This window comes from Pomacea canaliculata, linkage group LG2 (genome assembly GCF_003073045.1).
Source record: "Pomacea canaliculata isolate SZHN2017 linkage group LG2, ASM307304v1, whole genome shotgun sequence".
In the NCBI taxonomy this organism is placed as follows: domain Eukaryota; kingdom Metazoa; phylum Mollusca; class Gastropoda; order Architaenioglossa; family Ampullariidae; genus Pomacea; species Pomacea canaliculata.
The window spans coordinates 36166051-36183410 of record NC_037591.1 but is presented as its reverse complement, the minus strand read 5'-3'; the positions used below and the strand labels follow the sequence as shown (position 1 = coordinate 36183410).

At 41.7% G+C, this 17360-nt stretch overlaps 1 protein-coding gene across 1 annotated transcript in view; it reads left to right on the top strand.

The window, feature by feature from the left end:
• The window catches only part of LOC112555896 (agrin-like), a 135809-nt gene that overhangs the window by 7600 nt on the left and 110849 nt on the right, over nt 1–17360 (top strand). The window contains exon 2 of the mRNA XM_025224470.1: nt 13040–13075. Within this exon, the coding sequence (XP_025080255.1) occupies nt 13040–13075 (36 nt within the window). The remainder of the gene's footprint in view (nt 1–13039; nt 13076–17360) is intronic.

The following is a 17360-nucleotide window of genomic DNA, read 5'->3' as shown; positions in this document are numbered from 1 at the left end:
TTATTATATTGTAGCTCTTACTATCTTCACTAGTACTAAACTTTTTTTAGGTCAATACAAAATATTATTTCCTAAAATGTAAACCCTTTGTTCTCGACATAGAAGGCTTCCGACATCTTTAATGTAGCAAGAATCAGGCATTGTAACATCACAGATGTTGACGGAGACACTTTGTTTATTTGTTAACAGCTCTCCTTCGGGCTGTATATGGTTATATGTGCGTTTATGATGTCAGGGATTTTTTTTTCTCAAGTACCTTTCTGTTCATAGTGATGCATAGTGCTTCTTCTCGAGAAGAAAGAGGTGGTGGCTGTTCAACCAAACTTTTGAGAAATAATATCTTGTACTAACTAAGCTCGGACTTACTCTCTAAGAATCCATTTTTTTCAAGACATGTAAAGTTTGCTGTCCTGTACCTGCAAGTGAAGTTCGGCAGCACTTAACAGAAAGTAAACAGACAATCTTGCCCCACCAACCACTTCTCCGCGGGGTCTTAATCTTGTTGGTCTGGCTACACTGTGACCTTAGCCCCAGTCTCGTGCAGCAGTCAGCGCGTGATGTTCACGTGACCTGCGAAATTGAATCACGACCTAGATCGCCACTCATCAGACCGCGATATTCAAAGCACTCTGGGAATGATGGTGAAGAGTGAAAGATTTGGTTGTCACTTCTGAAATACTAAGTTAGGGCTGTGTGGACAGGGATAAATATGATGTTGGCCAGTTACGAGCCAAAGGGTAATAGGGACGGTCGAGAGCAGGCCATTCTCCCTCTCGACAATCTTCAATTTTCATGAGGAGGATGTTGATAGAGAGAGGTCACATTTATCTTTGCGGAAACGAGGTTAGGTTCTGTTTGAGCACTTAAATGAGATTTGAATGAAGATAAGATCTTTAAACTTATTTTATACCTGAAAACAATGTTCTGTCTTGTCTGTCTGTCTGTCACACACACATATTTTCTGTAACTTTCCCTCGCTTACTGTCCTATAATTGTAAAGCTCGGAGACTGTAAACATCGTTGTCGAAGACAGAAGTACCTGCACCATCTCTTTTCTGCTCCAACATCCCTTGTCTCTCTCCTCTCCAACCCGACTCAGGGTTTTTCCCCAGTGAAAGGTACATCCCGTGTGGGTCAGCGATACCATGCTGGCTGGCTAAGTCCTCTCTCTGCATCCTGGATTGCTTCTGCGTCAGGCTCCGTTTCGGTTCCTCCCCTCCCCCTCCTCTCACCTACCCTCCGTTTTCTGTTTTTCTCTTTTTCATGTTCATTTGTCGGCGATTCGTCGACCGCGTTTGTTCCGAGTGAACCTGTCTACACAGTCACTCACTGACCACCGCCACAGTACCTTCTGTAATGAAGAGTAGGTTTGGGCTTGAAAGGGTCAAAGTTCGTCCTCGCGTAGCACGACACTGGGCTGGCCTCGGGCAGAGAATTGATCGCAACGTAAGAGACTTGGCTCTGCGCTTTGTGGCGAGTGTTCCGAGGGCTCAGTGCACGCTTGCAGCTTGTTACCAGGCTAACCTGATGTGGTGGTACTCTCTCGCGTGTCCAGCGAGCGAAGAGCTGAAGGCCTCGTGCGATACCACGTGAAGTGTTCTCTCCGACAAACCAGTTTAATGTGTTTGGGAAACAAATTGCAGGTGATAACAGTCCACAGCTTATGGGGGTGACAAAGTTTACATGCTGAATGGTGGAACAGGTGGAAACACTGTTTGTAAGGCTGGACAAGTTTTGAATATTATTCAGTAAATTAAAGGCGTTTTCATCAAATATGGTAAGAGTTTTACTTTGTACAAGGATGCATCCGTCAAAGGTCAACTGAATCGCTACAAGACAGGTGTCTGAGTCAAAAGCAAGTGAAACTTAATATTTACAAGAGGCTAATATGAAAATGATTTTAACCCATCGTCGACCAGCTGATCGAGAAGTGTGGATGATCACCGATGACAGTTTTCCAAACTGAGTTTTAAGGAGAGCTGCTTGCACAGGTGGGGCACTCCGCAATTACCCATCGGTGCTATGATACAAAGTTCAAGTACTTTTTCACCGAATGTCCATTCTTTTGCTCAGTGGTTTTGAAAAAGTTCGCTAATAACAAAGAAAAAGGCAGCGACAACGGTATCGACCTTCCTTGACTAGCAGAAAGAGAACAAAACAAAAATGTTTATCTAAACACGGACTTCGACATTAACAGGCCCAAGAAACCAAAGTTTCCTGTGATGTTAAAAACCTCTTGAGGGCGAGTGTCACCTGATGTTCCAGCGGACAGATTGATTCTTTTTTTCTGACGGCAAGTGAAACCTGATTTGTCAAATGAACTGATTACATTTTCTCCGACAGCGAGTGCCTCCCGATGGTCTAGACAAGAGACTACCAGGGACCGTGGGAGTGTAGTCACCAGTGCGTAGAGGTGATGTCCAGTGCTTAATGTGATGAACAGGTCTCACGCTCATGAACAGAGGAAGAAAGAAACTGACACGAGCAACCTGAGTGAGGCAGGACGGGGATACTCCCCCATCTCAACTCTTTGATAAAAAATATAATATTCCTTATTTGCTGCTGTTTAATACCCTGAATATGCAGTTAACAAGTCTCCTGTGGCATGCAGCTTGGGTATTCATGGAGCATCTGGATATTTTTCTATTCTTCTAAAGATTTCTGAGCTCTACATTGATACTCTTTAAACAGTTGAAACTATTTTCTAATCCGTGAGGAAAGACTAGCAAGCATGGCAACGGTGGGTTCAATGAAAAGTGCAGTTCTTTGAACATCCAGAGTTCCAGAATAACAATCGTCAAACATTTATTAAAAGATAATTTTCATTTTTAAACTTTTCCTCTGAAGTATTTTTTAAGACGACAGAAGGTATAAAGCCAGGATCAGCGCTTCTGCAACTCAGCAGCAACCAGTTGCAAAGTGTTTTCTGCGAATAGCCAGTCACAAGCCCTCCATAACCCTTTGAAACAATATGCCCACACTGGGATACTGCGAGGATGAAGTTTCAAAGATAACATTTTCAAAAATCCATCATACTCCGGAAGTAAAAGTTCGTCTTTGATTCTGGGATTGTGCGCTGCTGCCCGTGTTCTCTGTTTAAAAAATAGTAATAAAAATAAATGAAGATAAGGAAAGAATAACACATTGCAGCTAAAATTATCTGTTGTTGGAGGCGAGGCGTCTTGCAGGCAAGAAATTCAGATATCGATATGGCCATGAGGGCCTATTCAATTTTTAAACGAGGGGAAATGGCTTCGAGGGTGTGAACGGGAGACGAGAGTGTATTGAAGTCCCGATCAAAGGAGATCAAAGTGCCGTTAACGCCCATTTAGTGTGTATTTACTTTTTTAGGGGCGAGGACAGGACTGAACGATGATCTAAGCACCCGTTTTCAACAGCGTCTGTGGAATATACCCCGAACTTTCACAGAAAAGCTAACATCATGAGATGCTCTTGTAGGTTCCGGAGGCAATTTTCAAGTTGCTTTTTTTCTAAATTCGATCAGCTTGAAGCGTTTCTGCAATTTTTCCTCGTGCTTTGAACTCTTCTGGTTTGCATTGGGGAAGACATGGGAAAATTGGCGAAAAAAGTGACCTGGCCTAGGGTTTGCTTGCTATTTAATTGAGGCGAATGAAAAGACGGCCCTTGGTATTCTTGGATGATTTTTTAAGTTGGATGTAAAATTGCCTACCTTTGAGAAGAGCAAGAAGATTGCCATCCTGTACAAAACATAGTTATATTGCTCAGTCTGGGCCTTTTAATTTGGTTCTATCGAGCTTGTTAGTAAACTGGCTTTGATATAGAAGATTTAGGCTTGCGTCTTGCAGTGCTTTGCTTAGTTATTTTTATTTCTTTCGCAAATTGTTGCAAGCTATTCGTAATTTGTATGTGAGAATAAGGCTAAAGAGAGCTTAGCTGGTGTTTCAATCTGGAATTACTGAATAAACTGCGATCAGTCGCTAAATGGCAGACTAATCATACATATGATTGAGTTTCCCAGTAGAGGTGATAGCGAAGACCGGAAGTAATGTGCTAAAATGTGAGCACCAAGTGTGTACACAAAAGAGACAGCAATGCTAGACTGTCTGGATATTGTCATCCTCTGCAACAACTTTCTCTCGAGAGTCTGCCGTGTTTATTAATTAATTTGTCCGTTTTCCCTCCTGGAAACTGAGACCTCTTTGCAACGAGTGTTCTAAATTTTTGATTGTAAGAAAATATGGACCAGTCAATAGCCTGTCTCAAAGATGTAGAGACCGGATACGTGGAAAGTTATCTCCCTTTGGTAACTACTCTCGATGGCGTGAGGGATAACACTGGCGGTGTGGACAACAACAAATAACTTGAAAGCTAATTGACGGCTTGGGCAACAAAACACGACAATTAAATCATCGAGGAAAGGATAATTGAAATAATAATTTATTTCTTTACGCGTTGTCATTTGTCTCGTACACGAGTGCATTTTATGTTAGGTCTGAGTGAAGGAAACAAACGATTTTTCCTTGCCTTCCATTCCCAGTATCAGGTGTGAAACTCGATTTATCACCTGTAAGAGATTTCCCATTCTGTTAGAAGGTCCCTGGTGTGTCTCAATATACTCGTAAAGGATCTGGAAAAAAAAACCCCAACTCTGCCATCAGCTTGTATTTAGTATTTTCGTTTTTAAGAAGCGACTGCCTTTGTGGACTGACGTCATTGCCGAGGAGCCAGGAAGAGGATATCGACATCGAGGTTTCTTTCTGTTCATCTCCGCAGAACACGACGACGACAGCAACAATAAAACAGACTGGGAGCGCGTTATGTTTATAGCCTAAGAGTGTCACCAAAAACTTGAAACAACGCAGAATCGACATCGCAAGAAAGGTTAACGAAGGGATACAGTTTCCAGCTTAGAAGTTGTGGTCTTCACGAGACATCAAAACGAGGGCATACGTTGTGAGAATTTTTGTTCCTTCACCCTTTCAAAGCAAGAACGACTCGTTGTTAACCAGCACAACTAGTCGCCATGTTTCATTGGTAGTGGTGGTGAAATCTCTTCCTGGAATTTACCGTTGCTTCGGAATAGCGATGCCAAGATGACCTACGTGGCGCAGACCTGGTGTGGAGCGCGCAGGATGCGCAAGTGCGTGCGCACCCACAAGTTGCCGCTGCTGTGTTGTCTGTTCGGATTTTTCTGGTGCAGCTTGGCCGTCCTCATGATCTGCCAGTACATGCGCATGGCGCTCAGCGAAACTCGGCAGCATGGTAAGGTTACAGGTCACAGGTCACGGGTGGGCTGTCCACTTGATTTTCGTTCAAACTGGGTTTTTTTTCCTTCTCATTTTGATTACTTTTAAAAAGTTCTCTTAATGTACTCCCATCATTATTTTCACTTGTCTTTCTTCTCTATGTTTGCACTCCAAAACTGTTGTCACTTTGTTGGACATCAATACTTACAATGAGTGTTTACTTCACGTCAGTCTTCTTTTTCTTCTTCTTCTTCCTTTTCTTTATAACTGATGGTTTAATATGACAGATTTGTTCCTATTTTTGTCTTTGCCTGTTTTCCAGGATCGTCTCCTCCTCCCCACTTCTAACTCCCCATATTCCTCAGGTCTGCCCCTCCCATACTGCACCTTTAGGTGGAAGCACTTTTTTGTTCCAAATACAACAACAAAGTCCCGGGATCACTGCCCACACCTGTCAGTGATGTCTCGTTGACATTCAAAGTGCATGTCCACGGGTTCTCGTGGTTTAATTGTCTTGGAGTATTGATTCAACAGATGTCCCAGTGGGATACAATATGATCGACACAGAATAAACACGCAGCTAATTAATTCCTGTCCATGAAAATAAAAACTGCTGGGGATTTAGCACTCATCTATATTTGATGAAAATGTATTTTAAGATTTTTATTTCTTGTGGACTTCTTAATCAGAGAAAATTATTTTTAATACGCATGCTGAAAGAGAAAATTATTTTTAATGCGCATGCTTAGAAAGTTAAATACATACACTACTTGTGAGGGAAGGCACAATCATGAAATCAGAATTTAGTTGGGAATTATGAGGGAAAAGGTGGGAAAGATGCTTGTACTTCTGAAACCAAGAAAAGCGAATGATAACAAGACACCGCTAAATAATTAATCCAGATTATAGCACAAGTTGTAATGGCGACAAGAAAAATATTAGTTTTTTAAAATGTGAAATGCGCAATAATATATCATAGATAAATTTGAACAAAGAAACCCCCGAACAGCCGGAAAAGGTTAATTCGGGTGTCATTTGTCACAATGGATACTTTGCTAGATGGAGATAAGATTACAAGAAGCAAAACATTTCGGTATCAAGTTTGGTGAAGATCATATGCCTGCGTATTGAATCGCAGTTTGTACACGCACCAAGCCCGTTAAGTCTGAGAACTGTTTTTTTTAAATATCCGGAATAATTTTATTTGGTGGCTGAAGAAATTTGTTGACCTGACAAATAAATCGCTGGAAAATATATTCACTTCTCTCTGAATTCCACTTATTGCAACAAGAACCATTACTGTTCGCAAACAGTATGCGGCAGCCTGGCTTGGCGATCAATGAGTTTATGGTAACACACCCTCAAGGGAAAGATGTGGTCGGTAGGTGCATATTGCTAATGGTCTAACAAGAAAGTGTTGTTCTCCTGTAAAAGCGAAACTGAGTATCATATACTATTTACACTAACCTGATATCGTATGTACTTATCTTTGCTATGAAAGTGTGCGATGGCGACTATGGATTACTTGCTGTCCTGGGTATTGAAACGGGTACTGTTCCCAAGACTTAGCACTCACGATCGATCTGAGCTGTGAAGATGTATATACGAATTAAATATAATCGGGTCAAAGGTTACCTATTGCTAATTAGCAAGTCAGAGCTCGCAATATATTCTTTCACAGTCATTAAAGATTGATTGGACAGAGTTCTGTTGGAGGGGAAGGGGAAGCAAGGAACCGCTAGTCTTGAACAATGAGCAAGAGAGATGTAGAGAGAAATGTAGGGCGGTGAAATGTACCCACGTGGGTCAAGAAGTTTTGTCTTTGGTCGCCGAAGGAGAGAGACTAGCGGATACAGGAACCTAGTCCCTAAGACGATTTCCCTAAGAGGATTCCCCAGACGGTGTCCACGTGCAAATCGTAGACATCCTTGGCAGTAATATGAACAAATAAGAACTGGAATGTACACTGCTTTTAAAATTCAGTCAAATCATAGTCATTTCATGGATTTAACCTGTGTAATTCTTTTATCATATCTGCTGTTGTTCCCTTTACAATGTTAATCTAATCTTGATTACTTCAAACTGCCATTGGTCTCATATCTTTGACAGTATTAGTTGTATTTACACTTAAATCAGTATTATGTTTTTCTATAGTTTTCTTTGTTGCAAAAACATTTGAAGAATCTACATATGATAGTAGCTTAGCTATGCAGAAGTCTTCCGCAAGACACCACCAGAATAAAGTTCCACCCTTATCAAGAGAAAGGGGTATTGCGAAGCAGCTGTAAAGTCAAAATGTCGAAATGTGACGAGAGATGAGCTCTTCAAACCGATGAGGTGGTAGAGGCTTTATTTCTACCAGAAACCATTCGTTTGATGAGGGCCACCCGGAAACGGGAAACGGGTTCTGTTCTCCACTTCCTGTCGTCTGCTATACCGTCTAGATTTGCCATTCCTCACCGATCCTGCACGTGTTGGTGCCTGGCTATTGCTCGATTATCCCCCCTCCACCTTGCACTCCCCTTTGGGATGGTAACCCGAGCTGAAATCCATGCAGCGGTGGGATTTTCTTTGTCAAAGGCTTTCATTATCTCCAAGAGAAGGGATGATTACGCGCACTAGATTGGCGAAGGTTTTTTCCTCCTTCCAGCTGCTGTTTTATGGCGAAAACAAAGCTTGCATGGTCAAGGTGTAGCAGTTCGAAATTTCACGATACTGTAGTTTTGTGTGTGGTACACAACCATGATGCCTCGTATTCTTCTCAGGTTAAGTTCTGACCAGGTTCTTTCTTGGATGTGACGACCGCAACAGTCCCCGCAAGTTGTGGGCGTCCTGTGGCTCAGCAGTCACCGATACAGTGAGGGCTGGCTGTCCTGGGTTCAACTCTCGTCTCGGGCACGCTGTTTTTTCTATGCATGTGGCATCTGTTTACAGGGCTAGCTGCCTTGCCGTGATATAGCTTTAATTCTGGTTCGGTGTAAAACACTTTTCCACCCTCCTTCCCGGTCAAGTTTATTTAACAGGCCAGTCTTTGGATTCAATGATGACTTTGGGACTGCACTCGTTTTGATAAACATATTGTCATCATCGTCGTCGTCTTTTTCTTCATCGTCATTTCAAAAGGTGATTCATGTTTCCATCAAACTGACGGTGTTGTCGTCAAAGAAGAAAAAATCTCCACTGCAAGAGATCCTTTAAAAAAAATTGCACACCTTCAGATGCAAAATATCTGATGGAAAGCGGAAACGTCACCAAGGCAAAAATCATGGCGGCATGAAAGCAAAGGAAACACGCATCCGCTGGAACTGGAAACCTGAGCCTGAATGACATTAATTTTCCTGCTGTGCGGCTTAAGCCAAACCTTCTTTTTATGTTGTTTTTCTTGTTCACTCGTTTCCCCCACAGTTGGAACACCCACACCCCACTCATCCCGCTAACAAGGGTACTTAGCACCTCGGGGAAAGCTCTAATGCGCAAAGGACAGTCACCTGTCTGCCAGGCTGTGATAACCCAGCTACTTAGTCATGCTCATCACGGCCTCAGGAGGTAATGGGGGACAACTGTGCCTGCGGAATTATATGCAACTAAAAAAAATAATAATAATAATGATTGGTGCATGATCGCAACACAACAGATCATCAGCGAGTTTGCGAGACTAGACATGACAGTAGCACGAGGAACTTTTAGACAGGAACAAACCGTTACTGAGGTCGGTAAACAACGGGTTCTCGGGTGTAAACTGTCGGAACACACAGTGGGAGGAGGGGGAAGTGGGGGGAAGCGGTGTCTGTGATGTGGTGGTGTTGCCTCCAGCCACAGCCTGTCCACTACACTCGGCAGCAATCGATTTGACTGATGAAGCGATCAGTACTGGCAATACTCAGTCTTAGTACGGGGAATGTAGGGACTACGAAGGTTTATTACTGCCACTACAGCCGTTAGTTTTTATGATGAGTCCCAGTGCTACAGAGTTGTAGTAGAGGGACTTCTGGCACTGTAAGTCTTACTTATGTGCGGCTACAGGCACTGTGTAATTAAACTAAGGATTTATCGACAAAGAGTATTGTCCATATGATGCTCGACTTTGCAGAACTTCCATGACCAGAGAGGGTTCATTCTTCGTCTTAATCTTGTGAACCTTTTTCTTTTTAAAACGGTCTGATGGCCGTGCTTGACAATGGACCGGTGTGATGTAATTTGTGGAGATTTTTCCCTTTAAAAATTGTTGGCAGAGCACAGCGTTAAATCGAACTGGAAACCATCTCGAGTTCAACAAGGACAGTTGTCTCCCTTTATGTTGGACATTTTTCGCTTCGCTGCCTTTGTACTAAGCAGCGCACGCGCAAACGCACATGTACAATCACTAAATTGCAATATTGCAAACGAAGGCAGTCAATATTTACATCCGGTATATAAAGGGCCCAGTCGCTAGCTTTTCTCTTAACGGAATACTCGTTATAGTCTTTGGCAGAAGTCGTGCTACAATCGCCAGGGTTCAAGGTCGATCGTCCGTTTTTCCACCTACAAAATGCTCACTCATCAAACATGAGAAGGCGATAATGTAGTCCATGACAATGCACCAACTTATTTATCAATGTTAGACCGAAATCATGTCATCAATCCTACACATTGCGCCCACCGGGTCATTGTGAGGTTACTGTGTTTTCCCCGATTGTAGTTCTATTTTTCTCTGTTTGCTCTTTTTTTCTCTTTCTCTCTCACACACACACACCATCCATTCCCTTTGCTTTTGCATAATGTTAATGTTATTGCTCTGTGCCAGAGGGCTGAACAATAAAGTCATTCCATTTATCTTTGGTTTCGTCCCTCAGTCCCCTTCACGGTGTATCCTTTCTTTTAATCACGGATGAAGAAATTACGGGTTCGACATCAAACCCACGAATTTTATGACAGTGCTTTGCCGAAAGAGAGAATATCTCATAAAATTGTGTGCTGGGTACCTGCCCCTCGCCTGCGAAAAGTCAGAGAAGGTGCAGTCATTGGAAAATGGCGGATTAGGTATCGCATGACTTGCCCCAGCCGCACCCCCATCACAGCCATGTGCTGAATAACATCCCCACTTTTATCACAAGTGCATGCAGGTTCAAATTTTTTAAAAAAAAAAATACACTACTGGGACTTCATGCATGCAGAAGATAAGCACACCATGTTATATCACAGAATATTGTAAATGTATCAAGTTTACCTTTGTGCTAAAATCACTTACCGAAGTTTTCAGACATCATCGCTGTAGATGAAGAGACCTTTTTTTTGTGTGTTTTTTTTTTTAAATAATCGAAAATCTTTTTAGTTCATAGCTTCTGCATTCTTGAAAGCCTGACATTTACAAAAATAATAAGCCTGAGCGAAGAGGGGAAATGTTAGCCATGGCTGAACTATCAAGAAGTGTTCCTTTCCTCTAAAGATTTCTGAACTTACTTATAATTGGCTGCAATTTATTACAAGCTTATTTATTCCTTGACAACAATTTATGTCGGCGAAGAAGAAGCTTTCATGCAAAGTGGTTATAAGCAGATGCAAGGGGCATGTACCGTGTCTCCTAAGTTACAGAATTTGCAGAAAATGTTTTCGAAGTTTTGACAAGTTAGAAAGACGGGTAGTACAGATATAAAAGCATTTCCCGCGTAATGATTCTTTATAAGTGGACAAAGATGTACGAACATTTGTTTAGTGTTCTTCGGTACAGTTTCTACACGACATTTATATAACAATTTTGTTCAGCCTTCGTCCATATTTGTCGAAAAAGAGCCCTAAGTATTAATAATTTCACGATTTAAGGTTTCTTCTGGTGAATAAAACTTTTATGCGACTAAAAATATTTTTTGTTTGTTCAGGTGCTCGCCCGCGAGTGCTCTCTTTATCTCTCTCTCTCACAGTGAGAATAGAAAAAAGCAATAATTTCTGAGTGGCAAGACTCTCACTATATTCACTTCCTGCAAACACCACTTACCTACTTTCATCCAATGAACATTCATATTCTTTCCCTGTGTACAATTAATTTCCATTGTTAAGGATACATATTTCTCTTGCTCGTTCTAGGGATGACGGGAGGCAGCCATTATGTTAACAGCCTCGCACTAGGAACAATCTTCCCCAACTTTTATGGCTGTTTGTTAATTGTTTCCTACTCACACGCATCTGCAACATGTGTGCAGGCACCTGTTTGTTTGTGAGAGAGAGAAAAGGTAGAAAGAGCGATTTATAGCAAGAACTACTATAACGAGGTGTTATTTTCAGTTCAGAGTTCCCTAACGAATAGCTTAGTGATAATGAAGTTTATTCATCAGCCTTGCTTAGTATAAGTGTCTAGAGCTAACTTGGAAACTTGGCATAGAAACAATGCCTCTTTGTTGATTGATGTTAGTAGTCGTTGAATAATAGAGGCTGACGAGGAACGGGATAGCCGGGGCTAAGGCAGCGGTGTCCGTGGCTAATGGCGCAAACAAGCCGATACCACACCCTGTGTTGTGGGGGACTTGAGTTGAGCCAGCAGCTAAATACCCATTCAAAACCTCAGCCTCACCCGGAAAATGCTTAGGAAGAATATGCATCACGGGACTGTATGTTTAGCATGGACTTCTATGTAGCTATGTGCTTGAAGAATATTTTATTTAAGAGCTTTTCCGGTTTACGGAGATCCTGGCTATCAGGATGGTTGTCACACTAACAGTGCACGGCCTGACAGATTGATAAAGATTACAATCTGTTACAAATACTTCGTTCAGAGAGGAAGAGAGGTCTAATTACTAAATGTGCCTAAACTGAGGCAAGCGCGAACATGAGCCCGGGTGCAAGTATTTAATATTTAATAATTAATAATTAAAAGATATAAACTTGATGGTGTCACACATATACATATGTTGTCGTTCGCTTTCGTCGGAGGACTACCTTACCTGATTCGTCTTACAACATTGTTTGGGCCTTTCTTTCTTTCTCTGACAAACCCGTGCCAGCTCTTTCTTTTCGGTGCATTCACTGCTAATCATACATTCATGCTGATGATTAAAAAATATTGTTGCACTTGTTATAGCTGCACGTGTGTGTCTTCTCAGGGAACTTGATTGTTTCTTAAGTGCCTCGCCTTTTGCCTGCACCAAAATTAGCCCATAAGGAAATATTGTTTTTAATCAAGCAATGTTGCATAATTCATATTTATTCTTTGCGTATTGTAAATGTCTGGGACATAAGAAGTATCGCTCAAAGGTTTGTAGACGACTGTGTACTCGCTGTAAAGCTGAAAAAACAAGTGTGCCCTTCACACTGTTATGGAATTAGTTAGAAAATGATCTCTTGTTATCTGATTTAAGATTTAATTCAATGGACTTTTATCGCATGTTTTTCGGGGATTTTTGTTTTGACATTGATACCTTTTGAGGGGTTAATATTTTATGGATGAATCAACAGTAGGGCTTTTCTTGTATTTCCTGCTGAACTCCAAATTATCCCTTTTTACCCCCCCCCCTTTTTTTTAAATGTTGGTTAATGTTTGGAAGTGGACTGCACAAAAGGAAATGTTTATATTCCTCTGACAATTGTTCTGACCATCTACCCCACATCTGTCTCCCAGTTCGGTTTCAATATTATCGGCGTATTTCAAGTTTAAAAAAAAAGTAATTTGTACGATGCCTAGTTTTCATAACTGTTTATTTAAATTTTTTTCTGTGTAAATATTTTTTTCTTACCAAAATCGCTTTCCGGAAGTATTGTAACTAAACAATATTACACTGAAACTTTACTGCATGAAAGTGATGGTTCATGCTGATTTTCTTTTCCCTCTTTTGTTGTTGCAGATATCCCGTTTGTGAAACCAGAAGTTCCCAGACCATGTGAGTACATTTGGAAATATTCTTTCACCCTTTATGATGATCTGTCACTGCCATGTGTCGTGTGCATCCTGCAGACGTTAGGTTTGACCATCGCTGACCCTCCATCCTTTCAGTTGCCCCACAATGCGTCATGTCCAGGCAGCTGGCTTTTATTTCACACAGTCCCTCCGTCCAGAACGACGAAGAAGATAATAAAGAAAAAAATCAATTATATTCGATACTTACAAAACTGCGTCAAAATCATGTAAGGGTCCCCCATATATATATATGGGGGGTCGGGGGAAGGTGCTCTTTTATATGCACCACATTGCCGAATTAATAGTAGGAACAGCTTTTAGGGTCGAGTTCTGTTCCTAGACTAAAGCCGCCTGTAGCTTTAAAGATAAAGGGAGGGGATGCTTAGACTGGCGGAGTGTTTTTCAAGCACTAGTAAGTCCCGCCTGACCGACCGTCTATGCGAAAGGCGAAGTGTTTTTAATGAGGCGAAGTCGAGGGGTCGCGAGATTGTTCATGTAATCGAAGTTTACTACGAGTCATTAAGCTCAGTCTCGGGAGCGCGCGCCAGAGACACAGAGCGAGCAGCTGAGACTTGTACCGCAGGTCCATGTAGTCAACCCCAGGCAGACAGACCCCCGTGAAGATGTGTAACAGGCAGTCGTTGATGTGTGGAGGGACTGGTAACTGGACACTTGCAGCTTGTACCTCACACATGCAGCAGAATACTTTACGGTTATAGTTAAATGTACAGTGTTCCTGTCTTGGCTGAGGTGAACATCATTAAACAAAAACTCGTAATTGCACACACATTATATGTAGACATATTGCATATGACAAATTTATTACTAAAATTACTTGTATTACATCTGTACACGCAGGTACGATTTCTCTCACCTGACCTTTGACACTTTTATGTTCGTGTGCGTCAGTTCTTTCTTTTTATTTCTCATCAGTTGTCATTGCACTAAGATCATAGTGGGAGATTTAATGCATTATCATGTAACAACGAATTATTTTTTTCACGGAACAAGTTTCCAACATTAGAAACATGATCTTTCAGCAGGCGCTAGTTTTCCTCTTGTATTTCTTCTGTCTGCTTCGTATTGTAGCTGAGTGAATAAATGGGTTAGACAGAGTGAGAGTGTGAGAAAGTGTGTGAGTGAAATAGAAAGAATGAGTGCATGTATGCGTGTGTATGAGAGAGAGAGAACCAGTGCATACATGTATTTAAAACAGTAATCCGTTTCTGAACATTTGACAGACCGCCGTGTAATTTGCTTACATTCGCAAAGAGTCTTATTTGCCATCTTTACAGATGCTTTCTCGTCTCTGTGTATTCATGCCACTCGGGCGTAATGTGAAGGGCTTCAAGTATTGATGGATGCGTGAAAACTGACCCCCCTGACATATTTTTTGGACTTGCAGACTTTTTATATTTCTGCGGAGAAAAGGCTTTCGACGAATGGATTGAGCTCTTGCATACACATTCAAACACGCGCGCGTCCGTACAGAAAAGAAGAGCAAGAGTGGGTGGACAGTAAGAGAGGAGGTGAGAAGGGGAAGAGAAGGGCGGATGGTGGTAGGGGGGAAGGGAAAAGAAGGGGAAAACCCCAAAATATCCGGATTTTAAAAATTGCGGATATTCTGAGAGACTGAAAAATGAATTGGGGTCTTTGACCTTTTGCAAGATTCAATGCTTTTCTTCAAGTGTCTGTTACATAAAAATATCGATATTTCTTTTATGTTCATCCTTCTGCTTATGATTTTTAAAAATGAAATCAGCCATTTTAAATAACCGAGCTGAAGGACATGTCACAGCCACCGAGTATTCCGCTTTACAATCGTATTTTACTAATAGCTTATGTAATTTTAGCTCTCCTTAAAAAAATTGCGAAATATGTCTCTCTTAATTACTGTCATCAGAAGCCAGCTTAGTAATTTCTATTCATAACACAATTAAAATAGTTAGGGCTTAGGATCGGGCAATGCTGTGCTGTTAAAAGTGTGATAAATCGGGTAGCATTAATCGGGTGACACTTCCCGCACAGTCATGCTCAGTTCTGGTGGAAAGAATTCGCCATCATGTTGCCAGATGTTGGCAGTCATGAATGTTTGAGGGAATCACAACAGTCTTCGAACCTCCCTCACCCCACCCTATCCTCCAGCGCCCTCTGTACGATCAATATCGAAACGAAAGGCGCGTGTTTGCTGCAATGGTTGTCTTCCTTCCTTCGCGCCTTTCACTTCAGCCCCGGCGAGTGTTTGGCAACAGTTTAATTCCCTCCCGTGTGTCGTGTCATTGGTTCCGTCTGGAGGTATTTCTAAAGGAAAGTCTCGAATTTTCTTGATGCATGCCGGGACTGTCCGCGTGCAGTTCTGCATCATGCCCCTTCTCCTCTTTTCCCCTCTAACCCCCGCACTCCACTATCTTACCGGGTCCTTTAAAAAAAAAAAAAATCTTTGTACGTGACAGTGAGTGAAGGCCGTGAGGCAAGCACGCAACGGGCTCACACTGAAGTTAAGTCTGATTGGCTGGAATACTGCTGACGTCATTCATGTTTCTTTTGGGTTTGTTAATTGGCTTATCCAATGAGCTTAGTTTTTTGTTTGATAACCAGGTGACCGGATCGGTTGGCAGCCGTAAAACACAACGGAAGCGCTGTAGAGAAAATAGGATCGAATGCTTCTGATGTATTTTTTTTCTATTTTCTATTATCCCTTTTATAATGAAAAGCTTCTTTTTAGCAAAAACAATTCGTATTTTCAAAAGAGTTTGGTTCCTTTTTGGCTTTTTCATACGCTGCAGAGAATGATTTCATTAAATAGCCAAACCGTGGACTGGTTGTTCGTTTTTGTAGAAGTGGTGCTAGAGGTCAGTAGTTGTAGTAAAATCTTTTAATTGTGCCTCACCTTGCTTTGCTTACTGATTTTATTACATATTTTGTAACTAATCTAAGCGTGTTGAATTAACTTTGGGTATGACAAGTCCTCAAAGAATAATAATTAAAACAGAAAGACTCCAACCCCATACTTTTACTTATCCATTTCGCTGTCCTCAGTAGCTGTACTAGCGTATGAACAGTTGTCTAAAATACCACGGAAAGCATCTGTTAAAATCTCATACGGTGACATGAATTTTCGCTAATTTTAAAACATCTTACATTATATATTTGAAGATACATATGTTTTAATTGCTGCTGTAGACTTACTTTCACTACATCTACAGAATGGAAATCATCACAAAGTTTATTCTGCAGTTATCGACACTATTATCCAGGGAACACCGGATATATTTCCTTCAGTTCTAAACACTATTAACCAGGAAAGTGATGCCCGACCTTCCCTTTTGTTCTTTTCCCAGTTTATTATTTTAACATTGAAGGGTTACCCACGTCCCTTACCCACTTTCTTGCTTGTCTTTAGTAGCAGTTCTGATCCAAGAGGCTGATGGACTGTTCATATTCAGTGCTGTAAGATTATCATACCTGTCGACAGTCAGTCCTGGACGCTTGGTGTCCTTTTGGTAACTGAACTGTACTCACCTGTCTGTCGTCACAACGCGGCTCACCATCGCCACCACCATCACCTTGACTACGGTCTCCAGAATAGCCCCAGCCTTCTCGTGTTAACAGCTTTTTTCAGTCAGCAGTAAATTTCACGACAGCTTGTAGATTCTCATTGAGTTCCGCTTACCTAAACTTTTGTAGACTCTTGGGAGTGATTGAAGACCAAGGGGTCAGACAGAGAGGTGTCTGTACACCTTCATATGCTCGAGACGTGGCCTAGTAGGGTCAGGGGCAGCGATGGTTGAAAGCGAAGATTTGGTTTATTGCTGGTTTGGTTTTATGGAGAAGAGACTGTGCTTCATACGATCTGGTCTGGGCATCTTCAATTTGTAGTACCTTCCACATTTATGACTAACCCCAAGGAATCACTTGAAGTCATGAAGACCTGCCTCCCCTTAATTTCCTTTACCTCCCCTGCCTTCTTCCCTCCCTACAGCGTGTGTGTGTAATGTTTGTTGGGAAGCGGGGGCGAACATGCTGCAAAAATACACGGAAGAGAATTTTTATATTTATAAAGGTGAAGCGCAGGCTATTAACTTTTCAGGAAAAAAAAACTTGTTCCCGGTGGAAGGTAACAGAGGCAGTTGTCTTGCTGGTCATCAAAGTAATCGCTTGACAGGATCGTCGTGGACGGACGCCACGAATGTCTGTGTCTTCTTTGCGATCAGGATTATAGGGAATGTTTCCCAAGAGGGAAAGATTGTTAACATGGGAATCTCAAC